General features: G+C 41.2%; 1 protein-coding gene across 1 annotated transcript in view; it reads right to left on the reverse strand.

Moving 5' to 3' along the window:
- Window positions 1-22,481, reverse strand: part of LOC109937888 (acetyl-CoA carboxylase) — a 65,233-nt gene that overhangs the window by 37,455 nt on the left and 5,297 nt on the right. The window contains exons 2-9 of the mRNA XM_048611743.1: window positions 14,265-14,397; window positions 13,233-13,371; window positions 13,006-13,115; window positions 11,898-11,979; window positions 10,820-10,918; window positions 8,968-9,077; window positions 6,123-6,233; window positions 662-875 (exon numbers count right to left, since the gene is read on the reverse strand). Coding sequence (XP_048467700.1) covers window positions 662-875; window positions 6,123-6,233; window positions 8,968-9,077; window positions 10,820-10,918; window positions 11,898-11,979; window positions 13,006-13,115; window positions 13,233-13,371; window positions 14,265-14,397 — 998 coding nt within the window. The remainder of the gene's footprint in view (window positions 1-661; window positions 876-6,122; window positions 6,234-8,967; window positions 9,078-10,819; window positions 10,919-11,897; window positions 11,980-13,005; window positions 13,116-13,232; window positions 13,372-14,264; window positions 14,398-22,481) is intronic.

A 22,481-nucleotide genomic window follows, 5' to 3' on the forward strand; every position in this document is an offset into this window, starting at 1 on the left:
CTCCAGCATCTGCAGTTCCTACTATCTCATTATCACATGGCTGTTGTGTAAGTTTGCTGTGCACAAAATTGGTTGCTGCATTTCCTACAATAGTGGTAACACTTCAAAAGTAAGCAATGTAAAGTGATTTGAGTCTTTGGTAGTTGTAAGAAAGTGTAATATAAATGGAAGTCTTTTTGTTTTTCTTTATTTTGTCTCCTCTTCACAACTTGGCATTGAATTAACTGTTTCAATTTAAAATTCCTGATTCAGTTTCTGAGCACCTTATTAAGGATTCTTCAATCAGGTTGGTTAATGAGTTGCATGCCCTGTTCACACAGATTCTCCTGTAAAGGGATGAAACAGATTCCTGATCACCACTTGTTCCAGTAAAAATAACTGTGGAAAGTTTATGGCCAAATCTAAGTTTAACAAATAACTGGAGCCATTCCATTGCCAGTGATTGCAAAATCCAGAGCAACGTTCAAATATATTAAATCAAAAGCACTGAGGTATTGATGGTCTTATCTCTCTTTCATGAGTACAATGACCTGATGAGCTGTGTTGCAAGACTGTTTACCCAACAGCAATGTTGAAATCACAAATGCCACTGCAAAACTTTCCCATTGTAAACTAACTGCTACTTGAGCACAAAGTCCAACTCCAATTCTCAAATTAATACTTACCTGTTCCATATACTCAAGCACTGATTGAGTTGCTATAGTAACAGGTGCCTCCTCAATGATCTTCTGATGCCTACGTTGAATGGAACAATCCCTCCCAAACAATGAGATAGCATTTCCATACTGGTCTGCCAGGATCTGCACCTCAAGGTGTCGTGCATGTTGGGCCATCTGCATGACGAAAATCGGAGATCCCGGAACCTCAGTCTGAACCTGCAGAATAAAACTACAGATTTATTTCACCACAGGAATATAGTAACATTTCACTTTAAGAGGCTCAATTTCATTGCAGTTTATGTCATGCATATTCTCATTAATACAGATGAAAACTGATTATTTATGGCTTGTATACAACATCATTGCTACAAGGATTAGCTCTGTAGTGGGTGCAAACATTTATTTCTTGGATTCAATTAATTAGGAAAGGCACCAAGTAGGTGCTACTTCCATAGGATAGAACTTCATCTCATGGAGCAGAAGAGAGAGTATCTGCAAAAGAAAATCCCTCCTGTGACAATTTGTACTACATTAAATTGACTGTCAATGGACTATACTTATGTGAGCAGCATTCATGGAGTTTTCTAATCTATAGTTTATTTATGCATTGCATAATGGAAATGACAATACCCTGCAGATGTTCAGATCTGTAATGGAATATTGCATTAAAATTCAGTGGTCACCCTGGGGAAATATTGGCTGGGGAGGATAGGAATACATGTTTTCTTATTAACTCTAGACTAGATAAGAAAAGGCACAGGGCTGAATCTTCTTCTTTTGGCCAAATTGAGAGTTTTTTGGAGAAATCTCCACCATGAGGCCAAGAGAGCTTTCTCGCGGCATCTTAGCAAACCTGCCTATTGTCCAATTCAAGTCCTGTCCCACCACATATTGTTCTCAGAAAGGCTTGCCATTGAGCAAACAGCCACAGAAAAGACTGGCTCCCCTTGAGACCCTTCCATCTTTAAAAGGCCGTTGTGTTCCAGGACACTTGTTAAGGCAATGCTGAGACATCCATGCCTGTCAACCAAATAACTATTGCTCTTCATTCCAATACAATTCTTACAATAACCTTGCTGTTGGTGTCATCCATTGCATACCACTGCTAACTGCAACACCTTCTCACTCTTTTGTCTGATAGGTAATGCCAGGACGTCTACCACCATCATAATGAAATCACCCAGCTCCTCTGGAAGTCACCTCCTTGAACTCTGAGGATGAGAGTACCGTGTAAAGCTGTATTCTGCATCCCCACCATCCCAGATACTGACATCATGTTGAGAATATTCACCCTAAAGAGTGAGGGACCACAATCTGATAAGCGCCTCACGGTGACAGCTCCATTGCTGCTCGAGAAAATGTTTCAGGCTACTGGGATTTGGGGAACTGCCGGAGGCTGGGCAACTACACAGCCGCAGGCAGGAGATGACACTGTGATGTTGGAAATTAACGATTTCATCCACATGCACAGGGAGAAACAAGAATGATAGACAAGTACCTGGGGCACAATGCCCTTCATTGCCCACAAGCTGTAGCAGTGCAGCAAATCATGTGACCGTCTACCTACCTCCATGGACAGATTAGTGACTACCATGGAAAACCAAGTCCAAAACCGTAAGAGATTACTGGAGAGGTGCATACACCCACACTCCAGTGTTCAAACTATCAGGTCTCAAGGCTGAAGGCTTGGTGACAGCAGGATGAGAAACTTAGTGATCACTCCAGGTGGCCCTTCTTCTCAAGGATACAGGATGGCATCACGAAGCACCCAGCCTGAGGAGGAACTGTGCGTAGCCTTCTCAGAAGTGTCCACTCAGGACAATACAGAGGTGAACAGGCCTACTACCTTCACCCTGCCCATCTCCCTCTGACCTGTGGAAGGTGGCACTGAGGAGAACTGACTTGCCTCTGGCAAGATGACCCTTGGCACATCTGGCCCATCCAGACAAAAGCACCCAACTAAATCTCCAGGGCCAATGGGCACAACTGCCAAACCAGCTGCATATCCAGGAGTTTTCTAAAATGAGGTGGGAGGGAGAGGAAGAAGATGACCAATTGAGAGCATTTTGTTGGCATGGCTGCCAATGTACAGTAAGTGATTTTACACATTTTTATGTGTCATTGAATTCACCTTACACATGCTTGTAGCCCAAATCAGGCATCATGTGGTGACTATTGATGACGTTCCATGGATGGAGGTCTGCGCTGAGTGTTTGCTCTATCATCTGGAAGTGAAAGGAACAAGGCACTTACAGGGCAAAGGGTCATGCTGACACCTTTGGCCCTCCTCTAACAAAATTCCTTTTCTTTTATGATTTCTGCATCCAAATGTGTAGCTGTCAATTGTTTGTTCAGCCATGTCTGTTGCAGGGAGTTGAGAAGGGGGCAATGCATTAGGATGGCCAGGGAATAGGTCACAGTTCTGTGACCCGCACGGTGCATGAATCTGTGCGCTACATTCTTTCCCATTAGAAGCCCAATCATTGGTGGGTCTTGCAATTCCCTTCCTCAAGTCAGGTCATTTACTCCGCCTACATCAAGTTTGATTGCAGCCATTTTCTTGCCCATCATGCACATTCGATGGAAGGTGATTGAATGTGCTCCTGGGCAAATGGCTCACAGCCTCCATCTCAATGGGTCAGTGGTCCCCCAGACATCCAAATCTCCTTACTGATAGGCCTTCCAGTGAACACCATTGGCTTTGCACCCAACACAGGTCCTCAACCAGTCCATCTACATGCACCTGCACATGCCCACCTTTCTCATTCAACCTCTATCATACGAGGTAATGATACCATGTATGGTCATACACAAATCCCCTATTTGAAGCCAGGGTGCTCCTGACTATGGATAAACCCCCTTCCCACATCACCCCCTATCCCATCATGCTTTACTATATTCCCCCCACTCCTTGCAGATACTGTTGCCCACCCACTTCACAATAGTCATCCACCCTCCCACCCCAGTGTGCAGCCTCCTGTCCTGAAGACTAACTTGCACAATCTCATTCCAGCAACAATGGCCACCCTTGCTCCCCCACCCCCTTTCCCTTAAGTTTTTGCGGACAAAACTGACTGACTGTGGTGCACCGTCTTAAGTGACTCAACTGGGTAGCCTCAGATGAGAAATGTCCAAACCAATGACTGATAGCTGCACATTTCCTTGATTGTGTTAGCCCTAATATCTGGACTGGCTGCCATGGAGCATCAGGACTGACCGTGACCCACTTCCTGGACTACAGAGGCAACTTCTCACCAACCTGACCCCAAGGCAACACCTGACCATGTTCAAGCCCCAGGACTAGTACTGGAGTTGAAGTGGTTCGCGATTGGGAGGTGCAGTCGTTTGTCGTGAACCGAGCGTAGGTTCCCCCTTCAACTCCCCCTCCCACTCCCACTCCTTGGACGACATGTCCATCCTCGGCCTCCTCCAGTGCCACAATGATGCCACCCGAAGGTTGCAGGAATAGCACCTCATATTTCGCTTGGGAACCCTGCAGCCCAATGGTATCAATGTGCACTTCACAAGCTTCAAAATTTCCCCGCCCCCGACAGCATCCCAAAACCAGCCCAGCTCGTCCCTGCCTCCCTAAACTGTCCGTCCTTTCTGCCACCTATCCACTCCTCCCACCTCAACCCTCATCCCCTCCTTCTACCTACCAGCCTCATTCCCGCCTCCTTGACCTGTCTGTCTTCCCTGGACTGACCATCCCCACCCTAACTCCCCACCTACACTCACCTTTACTGGCTCCATCCCTGCCTCCTTGACCTGTTCCGTCTCCTCTCCACCTATCTGCTCCTTTGATCCATCTTCCATCCGCCTCCCCCTCTCTCTCTATTTATTTCAGAATCCCCTTCCCCTCCCCCATTTCTGAAGAAGGGTCCAGACCCAAAACGTCAGCTTTCCTGCTCCTCTGATGCTGCTTGGCCTGCTGTGTTCATCCAGCTCTACACCTTGTTATCTCAGATTCTCCAGCATCAGCAGTTCCTACTATCTCTGACGAACTACCTGCTTGTGTAAATGCACTAACTGGCACAGCAAGGCTAAGCATGGCAAGACAGGGATGATGTGAGCATGCAGGTAGGCACGAAGTAAGGGAATACTGGGAGGAGAAACAAGCAGTCCTGAGATGCAGTTGATCCAATCCTTGAGCTGGGCACCTGTCTCTCTGCACAAAGTGTCTCTTCTGGAGCCTTTTAATGCTTGTTGTTGTTGTGACCTGCAAAGAAAGTTTGTTCTTTGAAAGAACCCTGCCAGTGTATAGGAGAGGTCCCTTGATAGTTGTGAGGGGTTGGAGAATGTTGGGTGCCAAAGTCTGTGGACAAAGGATATATGTGACTAGTGCCTGTTGATGATATTCTGTGCGGCACTTTGTTTGTTATAACATGGCAGTCGATTGGAGCAAGTGCAAGTTAAACTGTAAGCCAACTGCCAAAATTTAAACATATGATCTGTCAAGCCAGATTTCATTATTACCATTAGCAGGGATAAGACAAAACTTACTGAAAAGTTATTTGTATTTTAAGTGGTCATTGCATTTTGTACAGAATGGTAACGCCACGTTTGCTGTGGACATGGCAGGGAAGATCTACTAAAATATGAACATTTTTTAAAAATCCAATTAGAAGTAGAATCCATTTAAAATTTTCAATCCATTTCTAATGCAGAGACAATGAATTCTAAGGCTTCCTTTAGCACCATAACAATGTTGTGACTCTGGAAAGTATTTATTTAAATGAAAAATAGCTTTTTGACAAACAAATTTCCTGTATTTCCAAACAACTGCAATGTAATGCAATCCATAACCCTAATGGGATTATGGAAATTTCAGTGATTTTGACTGTGGCGCTGTCAATGTGATAAAATCCATATCCATCTATTCAAGCTCATCTTTCTCATTAAGATCAAAGTTACATCTCTGTCAGAGCATTGTATTTCAGAATAATGCACACTTACCGTCCATTTAAATTGTTGCAGGAAGCATACTTTGAGGTTACATTTTCAAAACAGGAAACCATGGTATGTTAAAACTGTTGAAATACCACAATTTACTTCTTAAAAGAAAAAAGTTTTTTCACTGGATGTGGATGTCACTGGCAGCTTTTGTTGCCCATCCCTAACTGTCTTTGAACTGAGCAGCTTGCTTGGTCATTTCAGAGGGCAGCTGAAAGCCACCCATATTCCTGTGGGTCTGACTAAGTAAGGACAGCAGATTTCCTTCTCCTAAAGGAAATATATGAATCAGTTGGGTTTTCAAAACAATCAATGATAGTTTTATGTCCACTATCACTGAGACTAACTTTCAATTCCAGATTTTATTATTTGAATTTCAACTTCACCAGTTGCCATCGTATGAATTTGAATTCAGTTCCCAGAACATTAGTCTGGATACTTCTGGATTACTAGCCCAGTAACATTATCATCTTGCAACTTAGAGATAATATATTGTAAAATTTGACTTACTTGTCTGAAGAGGTTAGGAAAATCATCTGCACTATCAACTTTGCGAATGCCTTTTCCTCCACCACCTTCAGATGCTTTAATCATTACTGGATAACCGATCTTTTCTGCAGCCTAAGTACAGATCAAATGAAGGATTTTAAAAAAGACTTGCATTTGTATAAACGCTTTTCACAACCACTACATGTCTCAAAGCACTTGACAGTCAATGATGTACCTTTTGAAGTCGCAGTGTAGGCAATGTGGCAGCCAACTTGCACACAACAAACTCTCACAACTACATGATAGTCATCTGACAAGCTACCTTTGTGAAATAAACAGAAAAGTGCTGGAGAACTCAGCAGGTTTCGCAGCATCAGTGGAGAGAGAAACAGAGTTAAATGTTTTGAATCCAGCATGACTCTTCTTCAGAAATAGTAGCTATTTCCCTCTCCACAGACGCTGCCAGACCTGCTGGGTTTCTTCAGCACTTTGTTTTTATTTCAGATTTCCAGCATCCACAATATTTTGTTCATAAACTATTTTTGTGATGTTGATTAAGGGATAAATATTGGCCAAGATACCAGGGAAAACCAGCTCCGTTGCTCTTCTTCCAAGTCGTGGCATGGAATCTTTTACATCCACCAGAACAGGCAGATGGTGCCTCAGTTCAACTCTCATCCAAAAGACAGCGCCTTCAACACAATGACGGTCCCTCTCTACTGCACTCTGAATGTCAGTGTATAACTTTGACAAGAGGAAGATGAAGCAGCTGTAAATCTTTCCAGTGCACAAACTGCTGTTGTTGGGATATAATCCAGAGCAAAGTGAGATCCACAGAAAAATATGGACTAATAATTCACCCAAGTATTTAGTTTGCTTCAACCTGATACCGAGTTACAAGCGACCTGAAATAAATAACTCACTTCATTCACAAATACATTCAGGGACGTTTCCTGATTAAGACACTTAAAACATAGCTTTGGAGTGTGGCTGGAGTAATACAACTTCACAACAAATCTACATTAGGTCTGTCCTAACATGAGCTCTTGGCCTAAAATGGACGGTCATAGGAAGACTATGACAAGTAGGATGAGGGTATACCAGTGATCACCCTGAAAGAACTGCTGCAGTAAAATAAAGGAAGTGCAGATACTTGCAGGAAGGGGACCAATATAACTTGAGAGAAATGATATGGGCAGAGGCCAAGTGATGGAAAATCATCTAGACCTCCAGTGATAGGGCTCCAAAACTTCTAACTCACGGGCCTAATGTGCAAAAGTCTTGTTTATCTCCACCTGAAATTAGCTGGAACAAGCAGCTATCTAGCTTTGCCCCAGTGCCCAGGAAAGAGGTGTAGAAAGGTATACGGGAAGTCCAGGGCAAGGAAAGCCCCCAAAATTTTTTTTGCAGGGTCTGTTGGAGCAGGAATTCATATGGGAACAAAAAGAAAAACTTTCTCTACCAGCCCCAGTTTCTCCTGCACCAGTTTGGTTAAAATGGCACATTGATTCTGATACCATTAATTGTAATCTCTTGCAACAGGATCTGTTGAACCAGGAACATCTCTTGCCAATGATTTTTAAAGTCACCAAAATGCTTAATATATTCACCATTGGCTTCTTTCAGTCTGAGACATCTGCATCAGCCAGTCAGCAATGAAGGAGCCACAGTAAGTAATTGTCAGATGCTCTGTTATCCTCAGCTGACTAGATCTATCATCTTCTCCTTTGACGTAAACAGTTGACATGAGGGGCCAGCCCATAGCTCAGAGATGCCCCTGACTTAGTCCAAGAAAATTCAGTTTCCTTTACTTTACAATGCCTGTTGCCCTCTTTACTCTGAATTTAAGAATATTCAAACCAGTTTCATGTTATGGCATATAAGCTCCAAAGCCACTATTAGCCAATCACAGACTAAAACAGCCACATACAATTAAGATTATGAATTTAAATAATAATTGCCTTCCAATAGGTTCCCACCCATGATCAACCCATCAGGCTTCTGTTTAAAGAAAATATATAAAATTCCATTATTCCTGGGAGGTGTTTCACTAGTGTCTTTAGCAGAGCTGGAGAAGGGAACTGCTAATCCCCATACTCTGACCTCTGAGATGAATAAGGCTCTGGCTCACAGTACAAGCCCATACGTATCACAATGCAAACTGTTGCATTTCTGCTTCTATCAGAGCATCCTGATACAGCTAATGATGGTGTTGTGAGGGTTATTTGGTGGAGAGAAGGGTAGGGATCTGACATTGTAACATTCAGACTAATAGATGATCTCTCTCTCAACCAGTACATTATTGCACAATTTAAAGTAGAGAGAATTTTTAACTATGGATATTGAAAAAATACACAAAATATTGCTTAATATACGAAATCTAATGCATGTTGACAGAACAGAAGGAGCTTTGTTCTACAACTAATAGATGCTACACTTGAGCTGGATCAAGAGAACTTTGATGCTGCACCTAATTAACATAAAATAGAAAACCAAAATACAATAACAATTGCACTCCTCCAACAGACAGTAGTTATTTGAACCTGTGATTCTCATGACAATTAGCATTACATCACACGCATTACCAGCTAAATTCACTGAATTTCAAAGCTTATCACTGCCTCCTATGCAGACACCAATGCCTCAAAGAATGGGTAGACTTGGTTCCAAAACTGAACTTATCTGTTGCTCACAGGGTCACTATTCATTTTTTCCATCTCTTGTTTTCAGCAAATAACTTACACAGGACTCACTGGAGATTATAATTTCACCACATGAAGAAACATTATCATTGACATACATGCCACATACAACTAGCAATGGTTCTCATCTTTATCTGCTTTGTCAAAGGTACATTAGTTCTCACCTCTAAACCTTCAGTGGCATCTCGTACACAGCCATTCATGTACACTTCTTTAGGAACACTGACAATCTTCTTCAGTTTCTGATCTTCCTCTGTCCATTCAAGAATCAGATCTAAGTGATGCAGGAGACAAAATATTTAATATCTATGCAAATAAGTAAGAGATACTGGATGGAATTGAATGCTCTCTCTGTGACAAGTTTAGTAGTAGGGAAGTATTTCACTGGATGGGAGGGTGTCAGCTGTGGATTAAATTTGGGACAGGTGTGTTCATGGAAGGCTATGCCACCCATGCAGAGTTAATTGGGAAAGCCAGTCGATTTTCTCTCCTCCCCAACCAGGGCTATTGAGTTAATTACAGCACTTCCATTTACGCACAAAACAAGATAAGCTAATTCAATAGACATAAAATGGAGCTGGCATCTTTCAGCATATACAGTTCATTGATAGTATATTTACATTTGCCCATTGATGAAACCAAGTTATAATTCCTGCTCGTTTATAATGTTGGTCATTATGCAGCAAGCACACTAACCAAAATGATCAAACTCTCTCTGCACCGTACAAGTCATACAACAAAAGATAATTAATTGGCCTTAGAGTAATTGCTTCATGATTATTGCTGTTTCTATTTCAAAAGTCCCCAAAAGTTATTACAATAGCAGGAGAATTTCAACTAATCTTCAGCAAACGTTTGAAATTTTTGGGCTGTCAGGTTTTATATATCACCCACTGTACTATATTTTCTTTGAATAAAGTTAAAATTTGCTGCAAGGCAAGCTTCTACAAAGTAGATTACACGGTGTTATTTTTCTTAAAGCTGAGGAGGAAGGGTTTCACTGTGCTGCAGTTACTACAGTAAATACATTTACAGTGCGGAACTGAACAATCAGATTTAAAAGATCAATCCCTGGTATGTGTTGAGTTGGTTGACCTGAGTGGTTAGCTCAAGTGAAGTAAGAAATTTAGTGAAACTGAACAGATCACCTCGTGATACATACAGATAAATGCATGCATTTGCAACATACGAGTTTCTCAAGAGTCAAAGATGAAAAGTAGAAAACGGTTAAGTTTAAAAAAGTCATGACACTTTTATACTTCCTTGATCTCATTTCTCTGGCTCAAGACAAGATAGCCTTTCTATTCACATACAGTGTCTGAACTAGCATAATTATTAACTTAGATCTGCATCATACATAGTCCTACACATGTGCGTTTCAAGTGGGGAAAGGATCACTCTTGGTCAGATACACATGATAGCCAGAGCAAATATTGATACTTCCTTATTTGCAATCAAATTTAAAAACAAAATGCAAAACTGAAAGAATGAAGTCAAGTGTGTCAACTGAGGAGGAATAACAATGTACTTTCAGTCATTTATTTGATTGATCACTCCAATTCTTTTCCATTTTTCCCCTCCACTCAATAACATCTCATACTGAAATACTGTAGTTAGTGCTCCATCAGTTGACAACCTATTTTTCTGGGGCTGCAGCTTTAAATATCCTTCCTTGCTGAAGTTTAAGTCCCATTAAAACCAAAGACTTCACTAAAGACTTAGAATTGCAGATCATAATGGGTTTGATTGCAAAGTCATACTGTTCAAGGTAATTTTCTTTAACAACATAACAATTTTATCTTAAATAGCCATGATGGTTTCTGAGTCAACTTACTTTGATAGCTTTGTCAAAATCATACAGATAATTTGATCCGCTCTACATTAACGTAAAAATATTTCATATTGTGAAAGACTGTTCGACACAGGGAACAAATGCACAATGCAAATATTCTTTCCACTATCTCCTATTTCTACTGATGTAAAAGTGTTATCCATGAAACCAGTCTGTCCCCTTACCGTTTCCACTCCAAGGCAATGTTGGGATCCCTGCAGTCTGTGCTACAATGGAGGAGGCTATTTTATCTCCTAGTGCCCACATAGCCTGACTTGAAGGACCTATAAGAAATGACACACTTAAAAACAAATGGAGGTCAAACTGAGAAAACAGAATTGAGTGCTTATTGAATACTGTGACTTCATATTCAGCTTATACTCAAATGTCTATAAAACTTGTGTTAAAAGATGGGACCTATCAACTCTAATCTTTCTACAATTGTGATTGACTTACTTCAATGTGTTTAGTATTCTATAGTTAATCACAGGTCAGATTTTTAAGAGCAAATGATAGTATAAATTAATTCTCTCACCGTTTTAATCCTTCCATATGAAAAATAAAGAAGAGAAACTTTTCATCTATCTTTATCTAGAATCATTATGGCATCATAAATCCCTGAATTATTTCATGAATGAAATGCCACATCAATGGAATTAGGCTTGTTTAGCATCTCTCAGGCAGTCTGTTGGGAGAGGGAAAGGTTGGGGTTGGAAGGGGAGAATGAGATGGTGGGTGGGGGAAAAGTATGGATTCATTTTAACCTGCAGAAATCCTGAGCCCTTCTTCCTTCCCATGCCACTATAGTTAAAAGAAAGTAACTTTATGTTGACAGCCTCCAGCAGTTCCTTTCAGGAAATCTGGTTAGACTGCACAGTGAACCTGAGAAACTGGGTGGTGCATGCCAAGCTGCTCCATTCCAAAGAAAAAAAATATATACTGGAGTCAAAATGCTTCTTTTGCCACAGATGCTGCCAGATTTGCTTCAATTTTGCAGCGCTTTCAGTTTGCGATTAAGATTTCCAACATCTGTAATATTTTGTTTTTATAATAGGGTATTAAGTTCAACAGACCAATGATGATGTTTGTAATCCATCTTATTTCATCTTATCCTTCTATGCACAAACCACTGTTCTCACCATTTCAGGAAATGCTTGGTTAACAGAATACTAAGGGAAATTTGGATTCTTGGAGAATGCACTTGAGCATAGGACCAGATTACTCTCCTCAATTCGGTGATTCCTTATTGAAAACAAATCTCACCTAGAAATGCAATGTTATATTTCTGAAGGAGTTCTGGAAGTTTAGGGTTCTCAGAGGCATGTCCCCAGCCGGCCCAAACTGCCTGGAGGAACACAAGAATTCCAAGTTCAAACATTGCTGAGATATAGCACTTAAGTTATCGTTATTTTGTGGTAATACATCAATGAGATTAAGGTGGCACATCTCAAATGCAGGTAGAATTTCCAATGAAAACATTTTTCTAACCCGATTTAGATCCTGAGGATTCAGGCTTTACACAACTGCCTGCAATATGTGCACCAAGAATTTCCTTTCTTCTGCTCATTCCCTGATCCCCATGTGTTACTTAGTTTCACTTGGGTCTCCCCCTCCTGATTTTAGATGTTACTTTAAGTGTGTAGTCTATCATTGTTTGTAAAATGCAATCTGCCAGTAATTGATGCTACACTTTCATATCTAATACGGAGAAGTTTCTTTTGATTTATTTTGAAATTATCTTTGTAATTTTTCTTTCTGAGGTGATTATTTATTTTCGTAAAGCACCCAAGTTGGCCAATGAAAGCTAGGCCTTACCTAGTAAACCACTTTTCTTTCCAGATCAATTTTCAGCACTAATTAGCAAAACTCTAAGGGAGCACAGGAAAGGTAGTAGATCCTAATGGTATGACACATTCTCTTGCCCAATAGACAATAACTATTATGTTGTTAACAGGGCATGTATTCTAAAGTTGAACAGTGTGTTAGGAAATAGCTGCGCACACACAGAGAATTAGGAGAGGGAAGGGAGGTCCAGTGGCAGATCACAACTGGGGGGCATGTTCAAAGGCATAGACAATTTCATTTAAGTTCATAACCTTGTTTAATCTTTATTAGTTTTGCTTTTCAAAATAAAAGGATGATACATTGTGACAAGAAATGGTAGGAAAAAAATTCTATAAAGAATCAGGAATGCACGCTTCATTGAAAACTTGGACAATCCATAGTTTGGGCTGGGAAAAGTAGAAACATGAATTACACGAAAGGAAAGGTAAAACTTTAAATAAAAATTATGCATCGGAAAAAAATCATCACTCCCCATTCCATTCTAAATTATTTGCAACAATACAATAAATTATACATTGTAATTTACCTGCACTGGGATTCTCTTTGCAATGTCCACAATCAGCTCTACATTAGCATAATTATTGTTGTTGGGTCCTCCAGAGACTGGTACATACTGATCTGCCATTTTGATGTATTCTAAAAGGAATATCATTCCACATCAATGAGGATGGTAATTTCCAGAACTTAAAATTCCAACGGTTTTGCAATAACATTATTAAACAATCTTGTGTGCACACAATTCCTAAAGCATACCTGCGTTGGCCTTCAGATCTTCAGGAGTAACCATGACAACAAACCTAACTGCTCTTTCGTTTCGAAACATTTCGTAGGACCATCTGCGGATGGACCGCATACATTTAACAGCTGCAATGCCATTGTTGGCAATCAGAACCTGGTAAAGAGTAATGGCACAAGTCAATGGGGTGAGGATTATACATAATCATAACCTCTTCAAAAATGTGCAGTGCATCAGGGAATTATTCTGTTTATAACGCACGTTATATTGTTCTTTTCCGACCATAAGGTGATTCATTTTCATTTTCTGCTATGATCTTGTAATATGTGGTGCAACACTGGAACATACGGACAATGAAGGACTAAGCGTGAAACAGAAGTTTGAACAGAAAATGCTGCAAAATGCAGCTATGAATACCTTTAGGTTTTGAGGGAAGCCTAGGGAAACTGAGTAATTTATTTGGAAAGGAATTTTTAAAAAGAATACAGTTGCAATTTTCAAAATCATAATGTCATCAGGCCAATCTGATACCAAATTTAAAAAAGTTGTTCATTCTGGTAATTTGTTGAAATATTAAGGAAGACAAGTTAAAAATTGGGAAATATGAAGAATCTGGGATGTGAGAGGAATATTTTCATGCAATTAGGGTATTGAACAAGTTACCAAAGAAGGCTATTAAATAGAATAATATATACTGATCTGAGAGAGAATAGAAATCAAAAACACATGAACAGTACTGAATGAAGCTAACTTATCAAGATGGGACTAGTTTATTGGTCCATATAACTTGTTTCTGTCCCTGCAAATTATCGTCTCATTTTCCGCAAGTGCTCTTTTTTACATTTTCATGTACTTTGTTATGTGTAATATGCATTTTTATGGTTGAACATGCAAATAGATTTTTCTCTCATAATTCAGAACCTGGATCATTGGGAGAAAAATATATCCCTTCATATTTTCTGTGGCGTTCTATGCAATCCAATTTTAAGCACATTCTACAAAAGACCAATCAATTCCGTTTCACAAACCACATACCACATGCCGAATACCTTTTCAATAACCCGGTTCCCACCAAACCGAATTACAAATTCTGCAGGGGAAGCGACTGTGAAGTTTCGATGCAGATTTAGCCGTTGTTCTTCCCTGCCCTTCTTCGTTAGGTGTAAGTTTGACATGTTAGATCTAAAACAGAAAAAAAAAATCAAAGGCACACTTGTTGAAAAGCTCCCCCTTCTTTGTCAGTCCCCCAGTAGTACTTATGGATTGAATTCAAAAATTCTTATTTCAACAAAGAATTGGTTGCTCTTCACTATGATAGTAGAACGATGATTGGCCAACCTCAAGAACTCAGGAAAACCAACAAAATATGGTTTCAGAAAAAGTTACCAACCAAACCACAGCATATATTTGAGAAAGATTACTGAACAAAAAGCTTATGACCAAGACCAGCAGTGCGGATTTCAAGAGTTTTATAATGCTTTGTGACCTCTTTTCCACAATTTAGTTTGTTTTTCCATGAAACTAAAAACCTCTGGCCTCAGGGATAACAAATAGGAAGGGGTGGTAAAAGATAATATGCATGTAAATTGGTCATGACATGAGCCTCAACAATATCCAGTATTTCGACAGCTGGAAACAGTGAGAGTGCGGATTTTGATTGCACTAGACACTTGACACAAATACAGCAGCACAATTGCTGTCCTCAACAGTATACAGTTCAACATATATGTAATTTAACACACACTGCTAAACTTTGCACTTTCAATCTAACCAGGATCACATGGGCCTCTATTAAAAGTAAGCACCAATATAAGTATACTCACACACTTTCATTTTCAATAACCTTATTTTTCATTTACAAGGTTCAAATACAAGTTATGAAGTTGATTTTTTAAAAAAAAACATATTCCCTCCTTTGTCAGTAATGAACAATTGGTGACCAACTGGTGTTGAATATTGGGATGAAAGCTTAACTGCAGTATTCAGACCAAGCAAGGCTAGGAGTTGGCTGGGGTAGTGGTGGTTATGAGGAAAAAACAAATAAAAAGTGATGGGGGGGCGGTGGGGAGGAGAGAATAGAATAATAGGGGAGTAGGGATGGCACATCTGGGGCCAAAATATTTCTCATTGAAATAGAAGGATTACAATGAGCAACAGTCCAATTTCTTCACAATTGGTGGGAAGGGATTTACACTTATGCAGGCGGGTGGGAGGAGGAGGAGGAGAAATACATGATGTATGTCTCATTTAGGAGAGGCGATAGCGTAATGGTATTATCACTAGGCTATTAATTCAGACACCCAGGTAATGTCCAGCGAACACAGGTTCAAATCTGCTACAGCAGATGGTGCAATTTAAATTCATAGAGTCATAAAGCTGTATAGTATGGAAACAGACCCTTTGGTGCAACTTGTCCAAGTGAGTCACATTGCTAAATTATTCTAGTCCCATTCAGCCCATACCCCTCTAAACCCTTCCTATTCATATACCCATCCAAATGCCTTTTAAATGTTGCAATTATACTGCCTCCACCACTTCCTCTGGCAGCTCATTCTATACACGCACCACCCTCTACGTTAAAATGTTGCCCCTTAGGTCCTTTTAAATCTTTCCACTCTTAACTTAAATCTATGCCCTCTAGTTTTGGACTCCCCTACCCTTGGGAAAAGATCTTAGGTATTCACCTTATCCATGCCCCTCATGATTTTATAAACTTCTGTAAGGTCACCTCTCAGCGTCCGACGTTCCAGGGAAAATAGCCCCAGCGTATTCAGCCTCTCCCTATAGCTCAAACCCTCCAACCCTGGCAACGTCCTTGTAAATCTTTTCTGAACCCTTGCAAGTTTCACAACATCATTCCTATTGCAGGGAGACCAGAATTGCATGCAGTATTCCAAAAGTGGCCTAACCAGTGTCCTGTACAGCCACAATGTGACCTCCCAACTCCTGCACTCAAGGCATTGACCAATAAAGGCAAACATACCAAATGCCTTCTTCACTCTCCCATCTACCTGTGACTCCACGTTCAAGGAACTATGAACCTGCTCTCCAAGGTCTCTTTGTTCAGGAACACTCCCCTGGGCCTTATCATTAAGTACATAAGAACGGCCCTGATTTGCCTTTCCAAAATGCAGCACCTCACATTTATCCAAATTAAACTCCATCTGCCACTTCTCGGCCCATTGGCCCATTTGAGTAACCTTCTTTGCTGTCCACTACACCACTAACTTTGGTGTCATCTGCAAATTTGCTAACCATACCTCCTGTGTTCACATCTAAATCAATTATACAAATCACAAAAAGCAATGGACCAAACACCGATCCTTATGGCACACTACTGGTCACGGACCTCCGATCTGAAAAACAACCCTCCACCACCACCCTCTGTCTCCTACCTCTGAGCCAGTTCTGTATCCAAATAGCTAGGTCTCCCAGTATTCCATGTGATCTAACCTTGCTAACCAGCCTACCACGCAGAACCTTGTCGAATGCTATACTGAAGTCCATATAGATCACATCCACCACTCTGCCTTCATTACTTCTTCAAAAAACTCAATCAAGTTAAGTGAGATATGATTTCCCACGCACAAAGCCATGCTGACAATCCCTAATCAGTTCTTGTCTTTCCAAATACATATAAATCCTGTCCATCAGGATCTCCTCCAACATCATCAGGGAGGCGATGGCCTAGTGGCACTATCGCTGGACTGTTAATCCAGAGACCTAGGTAACATTCTGGGCACCCAGGTGGTGGAATTTGAATTCAATATAATATCTGGAATTAAGAATCAAATTATGGCCATGAATCCATTGTCGATGGTCGGAAAAACCCACCTGGTTCACTAATGTCCCTTAGGGAAGGAAACTGCCATCCTTACCTGGTCTGGCCTACACGTGATTCCAGACCCACAGCAATGTGGTTGACTCTGAACTGCCCTCTGGGCAATTAGGGATGGGCAATAAATGTTGCCTAGCCAGTGACGCCCTCATCCCGTGAATGAATAAAAGAATAAAGGAACTTGCCCACCAATGACGCCAGGCTCACAGGTCTATAGTTCCTTGGCTTTTCCTTATCACCTTTTTTAAATAGTGGTACCACGTTAACAAACCTCCAGTCTTCCGGCACCTCGCCTGTGGCTATCAATGATACAAATATCTCAGCAAGGGGCCCAGCAATCACTTCCCTAGCTTCCCACAAAGTTCTAGGGTACACCTGATCAGGTGCCAGGGATTTGTCCACCTTTATGCATTTTAAGATGTCCAGTACCTCTCCTCTGTAACATGGACACTTCAAGATGTCGCCATTTATTTCCCCAAGTTCTCTAGCTTCCATATCCTCCTGCACATTAAACACTGATGCAAAATATTCAATAAAAATCTGGAGTTAAGAATCTAATGATGACCATGAATCCATTGTCGATTGTTGGAAAACCTCACCTGGTTCATTAATGTCCTTTAGGGAAGGAAACTGCCATCTTTATTTGTCTGGCCTACATGTGATTCCAGACCCACAGCAACGTGGTTAACTCTTAATCTGCTCTCTGAGCAATTAGGGATGGGCAATAATTGCTGGCCTACCTGGCGATGCCCTCATCCCATGAATGAATTTAAATTTTAGATTAGTAAGTGAATAAAGACAGTGGTTCAGAGCAGCTTTTCATCTTATTTGGGTTTGCAGAGTCCTGTGTGGATGAACGGTTTGGGAAAAATGAACCAGTTCCAAGCTAAGTTGCCAGGGAGGGGTCTGTGGTTAGAGTTTCCTTTCAACAAGACAAGGGAAAAGAGAGAAGGCATTGGAAAAGGCCAAATTGCAGGTCAACTGGCCTGGTGCAGGTGGTAGGGGTGACCTTGTTGCTTCTCAGCCTGGATAGGGGACAAGGCAAAGAAATCAGAGTGAATTCTGTGAGTGTGGGAAAATTTGGAAGGAACCAGAATGGTGGAGGAAAAAACATTATAAGCCCAGTTACCCCAATAGGTGGGTTCAATATCAATTTCAGTGTGATACAAGTTTGAGATTTTATCCTACAATTCTGTAGCTGTATTGAAGCCTGTCTTGAAATCAATACTCACACAAGTACTTCAGCATCTAGTATCATATTCCATCTCAAATTGTCAATGGTTGCATGTCAACTATTCCCTTTCTCAGTGATTGTTCAAGGACAGGAAAATTGATTATGGAAATGGCTGAAACTGCCACATATTCCACTGCAGTTCAACTCTTGTGGACTGGAGCTAACACTCCATGGATGCACAACAAAGGTCTCCCATAGAAGTATATGAAAGTCCCACACAAACAGTGCAAATGTGATAGAAAAAAAACTGATGTTTTTATAGTGGGGCAAAAGGGAGAAACTTAAGAAATAAAACCGCATTTGCCATTTTAAAACTAATTTGTGACTCTAAACAATATTCCAGTTTTAAAAACCACAATAAACCTTAAAAGCAATAAAACCAACAATGTGCATTTACAAAGCACCTTTAATGTAGAAAACTGATGCTCCACAGAGGCTTGATGGTTACCAAGCAAGGGGAAATATTAAGTATGGTGAGCAAATGTCTGTTCAAAAATCTGAACTTTAAAGCAAATCTTGAAAGAAGAGTGTGAGGAAGAGAATGCCAGAGAATAGGAATTAGATGATTCAAGGCACAGCTAACAATAGCGGGACAAAGAGTTCAAACCTATTCAAGCAAAGAGTCAGAGAAACAATATTTTTGGGTATTGCAGGGTGGGTGGAGAAAGCAAAAGATACAAATAGACAAAACAATAAAAAAAACATAATTGGAAACATTGAAAGATCTTCTAGCATAGGTCTGCAAGGAAAAGGGTGGTTGGGGAACAGGATTTGGTGCAGGAGAAGATACAAGCAGTAAAACTTTGAGTTGTGATTTACAGTATGTTCAGGTTGGTGGCCTGATGAGCAGAATAGTTGAGATGGAGGTGACAGTGAAAGACATGAATGAGATGGGTTGCGGCAGGGATGGCAACAGGAGGGCTCACAGCAATGTTGACCAGCAATTCTAAGTCCAAAGGCACCTAACAGTTCCACAACTTCACTTTTTCTTTTCACCTGCAGCAGTGAGTCACAGCAGCGTCTCACTGGGCAATACTCACCCAAGGCATCTTGCAGCACTCCAGATGACAGCTTGCAGTACCCTAATACTAAGAAGGGAAGCAAATGGCAGCTACAAATAGAGTCAAACGTCCTTATCACAAAATGCAGCTTCAGAGTATGTGAGTATACTGAAAGGATGTACCACTTACTGAGAGCAATCACAAGTGTATAATCATAGAATCCCCATGGTGTGGAAGCAGGCCATTCATCCCATTGAGCCCAAACCAACCCTGCAAAGAACATCCCACCCAGACCCACCCATCCCTGTTACCTGCATTTCCCACAGCTAATCCATCTGGCCTGCACATCCCTGGACATTATGGGCAATTTAGCGCAGCCAATCCACCTAATCTGCACATCTTTGGACTCTGGGAGGAAACCAGAACACCCCCAAGGAAACCAATGTAGACACAGGAAGAAAGTGTACACTCAACACAAACAATCGCTCAAGGGTAGATTCGAATTTGGGTCCTTGGAGCTGAGGCAGCAGTGTTAACCACTGAGCCACCATGCCACCCCATAACATCTATAATAATTTTAGTGTAAAACAGTGAGAGGTTATTTAGTTTTAAAGTAATTGTTTTCGTACCTTTACATAGATATACTTTCTAGTTAAGTAAATGTTGCAATTAGTAAATTGCACCAATTTAGCCCTTTAGCTTTACTGATCCTCTGCTTGCCCAGCATCCTTAATTGGACAAGTGCACAGGAGCTTGGCACAATTAACAATTAATTGGGCAGCTCGTAAAAAAATTGTTGGAAAAACTCAGCAGATCTGGCATCATCTCTGGAGAGAAAGCAGAGTTAACATTTTGGGTCCAGTCATCCTTTTTCAGAACAGGTCTCTGATTTTGTTTTTGATTTCCAGCATCTGCAGTTCTTTTGGTGTATTGTAAAAAATTGTGTTGGGTATCAGGCAGTGTGAAGCCAGAACCTGATTTTGGGGTCCAGATTCCAAAATGTGGGGAAAGATGTTCTCTATCGTTGTGAAACAGAAATCTAAGTGTGAGATTCAACTTAAACCACTACAAGTGAGGGTGGAAGGGATGAAAGTTGGCATGGGAGTTTACTTTCTTCCTGCTGGTAAACTTGTTGGAATTTGAATCTTGGATTTTTCCAGGATTTTAATATTCATTGACTCTCTTACAACATTACCATTTTTTAAGAGAAGAGGACTGTACAGATATGCCCTTTTGCAACTGAACAAAATTGTGCCTCTTGAATTGATAGCTGAAAAAAATTATTTCTGTAATGGACAACAAATAATTTTGTACCAGAGAAAGGGCACAAACCTCCTTGCATTTCGACCTGTTCTATCATTATATCAACCTTGGAAAACCAAACATGTTGATTTTGGCTTACTGATTAATCTCTAGCAGTGCCCTTGTGCTAAAAGGTAAAACAATTAAAAGGTCACAAAATCAGCAGCACCACTATAATTTTTTGGATAAAATAGAAACTTAGGCCTGAATCTTACAACTTTGTGGCTAAGTCTGAATTGCATTAAGTTTTCTGGAGGGTTTGTCACTGCATGTTGCATTTTACCAAACTCACCACATTAATTACCTACCACATTCCTAAGACATCTCTCATGTCCAATTTATACACCAATTTACCATGCATCTTTCCCAGAACAACTTGCCACTCAATAGATATGTCAGAATTCATTGGCATCCCTTGCACTTTAAAAGCCCCTTGGGCACCCTACAAGCACAGTTCATCTGGAGCAATCCTAAACAGTTGCTGATATTTGCCCCAGATATGGCAAACTGGAGGATACCAGCACCGTGTTTTGTGTGGAGGTGCTGCTGGACAGGGTAGTGCAGGCAAGGGACTACCTCCTTCCCCAGGACTAGCAGCAGAGGCTACAACAGCAGACCCATGCCAGCCTGGACCGAAGGTGCCACCTGGGTTAAAGCAGTCTCAGCTGTCTGAATTGTAATAAGAAAGTCAATATCCTTCTCCAGTCTGTCAGGGTAAATGGACCATCCTCTCCAATGCTTCACACTCACTCGCTCTTTGTTACAGTACCCACCTCCAACCAAGGACATACCTTACTACTCTCACTACTGCCGACATCATCTTCTCCACTCGGTCTCAGCCACCTCAAACTCTGACATCATTAAGCCTGCAGCCCATTGTACTGCCCACTCAGCATTCTCCCTCCCACCCACACCAACAGTAATAGCTGTGTCATCCTGATTCAGACTGCCCTAGCAAGGCCTGGACTGGCATTGAAGGCTGCACTTGACTTACTCTGTTGAGAACCTCTGTGTGAAGGCCACCTCCCCCAGCCCCTTCACTTATCTTGACTGAGGCCTGCTGACAACTATGGCAAGCTTCCTGGCTTTGTGTCTGCAGTAAAAAGCATAGCAAGACATCAGTAATATGAGATAGTAGGAACTGCAGATGCTGGAGAATCCGAGATAACAAGGTGTAGAGCTGGATGAACACAGCAGGCCAAGCAGCATCAGAAGACCCTTCTTCAGAAATGAAAATATTTCTGAAGAAAGGTCTAGGCCCGAAACGTCAGCTTTCCTGCTCCTCTGATGCTGCTTGGCCTGCTGTGTTCATCCAGCTCTACACCTTGCTTTCATCAGTAATACGAGTCTGGTAGCTCTGGCTGAGGGGATTAAAGAACAAGAAAGGAGAGACAAGGCAAATCAAGGCTGGGATGCTGTAAGCATCTGGGTAGGCTCAAAGTGAATGATGACAGCAAGTGAACAGGCCACAGATGCAGCAGAATCAGTCCGTGAGCTGGGTGCAGTGTCCTTGCTGCAGCATTATAATGATATGTGCCAGTGCAACCTAAGGTGCAGCTTTGACGTGCATAAGCATCTTTTAACTAGAAAGAATATGCTCCCTGAGGGCTCTTGGAAACTGGCACATGTTGGATGCTAATGTCCATGGATATGGGGCGAGCGTGGCCGATGCCCATAGAACAATGTTGGGGCCTACAGTCCAACATCGAAATTGTCCAGAATAACCAGTGAGGTGATTCCGCCAAATGATTGCTCTGGTTTTTTCGTTGAGTTTTGCCAATGTTGAACCTGTTTGGGGAGTTTGTTAAGATGGGAGGCTGAATATTAATGAGGTGAGATAACAAGGTGTAGAGCTGGATGAACACAGCAGGCCAAGCAGCATCAGAGGAGC

Source organism: Rhincodon typus, chromosome 24 (assembly GCF_021869965.1).
Source record: "Rhincodon typus isolate 14 chromosome 24, sRhiTyp1.1, whole genome shotgun sequence".
NCBI classification, from domain to species: Eukaryota; Metazoa; Chordata; class Chondrichthyes; order Orectolobiformes; family Rhincodontidae; genus Rhincodon; species Rhincodon typus.